Source organism: Cicer arietinum, chromosome 5, assembly GCF_000331145.2.
Source record: "Cicer arietinum cultivar CDC Frontier isolate Library 1 chromosome 5, Cicar.CDCFrontier_v2.0, whole genome shotgun sequence".
Classification (NCBI taxonomy): Eukaryota; Viridiplantae; Streptophyta; class Magnoliopsida; order Fabales; family Fabaceae; genus Cicer; species Cicer arietinum.
Genome location: NC_021164.2, coordinates 53,649,557 through 53,653,639, shown reverse-complemented (window position 1 = coordinate 53,653,639; position 4,083 = coordinate 53,649,557). Strand labels below are relative to the sequence as shown.

The 4,083-nt window shown below is 26.9% G+C and overlaps 1 protein-coding gene across 1 annotated transcript in view; it reads right to left on the bottom strand.

Moving 5' to 3' along the window:
* LOC101497059 (4-coumarate--CoA ligase-like 1) overlaps positions 1 to 2,287 on the bottom strand; it is a 3,137-nt gene extending 850 nt beyond the window's left edge. The window contains exons 1-5 of the mRNA XM_004516041.3: positions 1,823 to 2,287; positions 667 to 1,248; positions 382 to 574; positions 144 to 289; positions 6 to 14 (exon numbers count right to left, since the gene is read on the bottom strand). Of these exons, the coding sequence (XP_004516098.1) occupies positions 6 to 14; positions 144 to 289; positions 382 to 574; positions 667 to 1,248; positions 1,823 to 2,245 (1,353 nt within the window). The 5' untranslated portion in view covers positions 2,246 to 2,287. The remainder of the gene's footprint in view (positions 1 to 5; positions 15 to 143; positions 290 to 381; positions 575 to 666; positions 1,249 to 1,822) is intronic.
* Positions 2,288 to 4,083: the final 1,796 nt, after the last annotated feature.

The following is a 4,083-nucleotide window of genomic DNA, read 5'->3' as shown; positions in this document are numbered from 1 at the left end:
TCAGCAGGAGCAACCTACATTCATAAAATAAAATTAAATAAAAAGACACAAATTAATTTTAGTCTATATTGGATCATATGAATATGCGATCCCTTTGACTTAATTTTCTTTTTAAAAAAAAATCATTTTTAAAATAAACTTACTTGGAAGCCTTTATATTTAATCAACTCCTTAATACGATCAACAATAAAAACATTTTCTTCATCGTCTATGAATCCTACATCACCAGTGTGAAGCCATCCATTGTTGTCAATAGTTTGAGCAGTCTCATCCACCTGTTTATAGTAACCTAGTAAAAACACAAATAGTTTATATAATTTAATCATAATTTTACAAATGGTTAATTTATGTGAAACATTATATATCTCAATTTCATTGTACCTTGCATTACACATTGGCTCCTTACACAAAGTTCCCCTGGTGTGTTCCTTGGGAGAGATCTACCTGTATCAGGATCAATAAACTTCACTTCCAAATTTGGAAGGATGAATCCAACTGAATTTTTATGTGTATTTCCATATCCTTTTTGTGCATGTGTAAGTGTTATGCAACTATGTTCAGTTAGTCCATATGCCTGCAAAAGAAAAAATAGCACTTTAGAAAAAAATCACATACTTTTTACCTAATACACAAACATGAAATTGTTTAGAAGGATGAAGTAATCACCTCTTGGACAAGAACACCAGGAAACTTGTGTTCAAAGGAAGTGAGTATTTCAGGTGCAAGTGGTGCTGCTGCAGTCATAATAGCTTGAAGTTTAAGCTTAGTGAGATCAAATTCATCCACAATAGGATTTTTAACTAATCCAAGAATAATAGGTGGAACAATAGGTGCAAATGTGACCTCATGTGTTATCAAAGCATTCAAAAATGTTTTCAAGTCAAACCTTCCCATGACAACAACTTTCCCTTTGTTCCTAATAGTAGCACAACATATTCCAGTGATGCCATAAATGTGAAAAAATGGAATTAAGCCTAATGTTGTGACTTGACCAATCATTTCTTGTGCTACACCAAAAAGTGTGGAACAAAGATTTGCTACTAGGTTTCTATGAGTGAGCATTACACCCTTTGACAATCCTGTTGTGCCTGATGAGAATGGCATGGCACAAAGATCATTTTGGTGAATTTGTTCCTTCATTGAGTCATCACCTGCCCTGTCTGCTGCTTCAAGAAGTTTGTTCCAATTCATAGCATCTTCAATTAGTTCATCTCCTAGTACAATAATTGGTAGCCCTAGATTTTTCACCTGTTTCAATTTCAACACAAGAAGTGTCAAATTCTAGTTCAATGTGTTCAATTGTGGGTCTTGTTTGTTTCACAAAACATTTTTTGTTTTCACCGTATGTTATAAATTTGTTACCTTGTTTTCGCTCTGATTCTCATTTTCAAATATTTATACAAGAAAACGTGAAAACTGTATTTGTATTTTCATTTTTTCCTATATTAATTAAATGGTATGTCCTATTAGTGTAAAACCATTCAAAATTTATGAATACATCAATTCAATATTTGTATTTTTTTTATTTAAAAAAACGTATAATATGATGTGATAGATTGAACAATATATAGAATTTAATTTCAAATAAAAATAAAAACATATCAAATCAAACATACATTATTGGTCGGTTTGTATTGATTTATTTGAATTGGTGAAAACAATTTATAATATGTCCATAAATTGTTTTCATAAATATTTTAAGATAATTTATGAAAACAACTTATATATAAACAATTTGTGTTTATTTTATTTTTATTATAGAAACAACGTATATACACAAAACACTTATAAAGTACATGATTTATCATTTTGGAAGAGTTACCTTTTCATGAGTTACACTATTTGTGACAATTAATTTGGCATCAGCAGACTCAGCTTGTTTCTTAATTTCTGAAGCATGCAAAGTTGGATTTGCACCTGAAAACACACCACCAGAATCCATAATCCCCAAAGCAACAATTGCATATTCAACAATATTTGGAAGCACTACAATCACAACATTCCCTTTTCTCAAACCAAGAGATCTCAAAGCCTTTGAAAATCTATGTATATCTCTCTCAACTTCACTATATGTGACACATTTTCCACTCTCAGCATCCACAAATGCAACTTTATCACCATACAATTCAACATTTTGTAGCACAAATTCTGGTAATGTCACATTGTCCGGAACCGGAACAGGCGAGTATTGGCTACGAAAAATGTGTTCTTTCTCTTCTACAAAATTTTCAATGTAAGTTCCCATGTTATGTTTTTTTCTTTTCAATGTAAGTTCCAATTGAAATGAATGAAGTTAAATAATGAGGTTGAAAATGTGAGATTATATGGACAATTTTATTTAGTTTTTTAGTCATGGTCATACTTTTTGTATGGTTTGAGGTTAGAAATGTTGTAAGTGAAGAGGATTTGAAAATTTGTCATGCATGTGGTTTTTGTTGGTGATAATTTGTTGATTCATGTTATTGACAATGGCCAAGTAAAATATTTGTGTAATATCTCTATTTTTGGTGAATGTGAATATTTTCCATTAACCAATAAATGTAGGTGATGCATTGCCTATGAAAGTTTTCTTGTTTCCATCCTAATATACTAAAAGGTAGAAGAGGTGTTGGTGAAAGGTGACACTTTGAATTTTCTTTAATTTTCAGCTTTTAATATATGAATTGTAACACGATTGGATATTTTTTTCAGAAGAATTCCAATTGGGATAAAACTTACTTTCAAAATTGAATTTGTGCGTGTGTATTTTATTCTTCATTTTAATTAAAAGTAATTTAAATATAAATAACTTATAGGGTTAAATAAGTACTTCCTTTTTATAAAATTTCAAAATTTTGTTTTTAGTTCATGTACAAAACTTTTTTAATATTTTTTAGTTCATACAAAATTATTATGTAAATGGATTTTGTCTATATTAAAATATCGATATATATTTTTGAGTGATTTTTTACAGATATATTTACAATATTGTAAAATGTTCTTCCACAAAAAACGAGTTTAAAGTTCGATTTTTAAGTTTATATTTTTGTTAGTGTTTTTATTTTGGTTTATGACATTTAAAAATTCATATTTAATTCATTTGAAGTTAAAAAAAGTCTAAATTTTTGTGGATAAATTTTTGAACTTATTTGCATAAAGATCATTCAAAAATAAGGCCAATTAAATATGTTTCTTTCCAGTAAGGACTAAACTATTTGTTGAAAAAATTTGTAGGAAAAATAATTATAGTGCTTTTGCGGGACTAAGATAATTAAATATGAATTTAGAATTTAGAATCATAAACATTTAAAATTAAATATAAAAATCATACCCATTTAGAATTTTTTTAATTTAAGATAATTAAATATGAATTTATTGAATGCCATCAACTCAACATAAAAATAACAAAAATATAGACCTAGAAATTGAATTTTAAATTACTTTTTGTGGAGGAACTTTTTGCAATGTTATAATATGTCTATAAAAATTCATTCATAAATACATGTCAACATTCTAACAGAGAATAAAAATAGTTGCATAATAATTTTGTAGGAATTAAAAAATGTTAATTTGTTTTACAATACTAAAATCAAAATTTTAAAATTTTATAGGAAAATGAGAAAAATCATTTGTACAAAAAAACTAAAACATAAAACAGTATAAGAAAATGAATTATTATTTTTTTAATGTATGAATAAAAATATTTTTTCTTCATATATTAGTGATAAATATTAACTTTTTTTTTAAACAATGCTCAACAACATTACATAATATTCAACCAAGCAAAACAATGCTAGGAAACAAAAACGTTTCACACAATTAAGTTTCAACACGATAATTTGAAATTGGGGAAATGAATTTCATTTTCTACATATTAGAGAATATTATGTTCAATACGAAAAGATGTTATTTTAGTGCTTTTTTAGTTTGAGCTATTCGTTTTTACGTTTATTTTTTATTTATGCGTAAAATTTAGGAGAGCAATTCAAAATATATATTTTAATAATTAATAAAAGATGAAAATAAATGTGAATATGAATATAAAAAAATAGGAATAAAATTACACTAATGTAATGATATTTGATAATTTTTTAATTGATACCA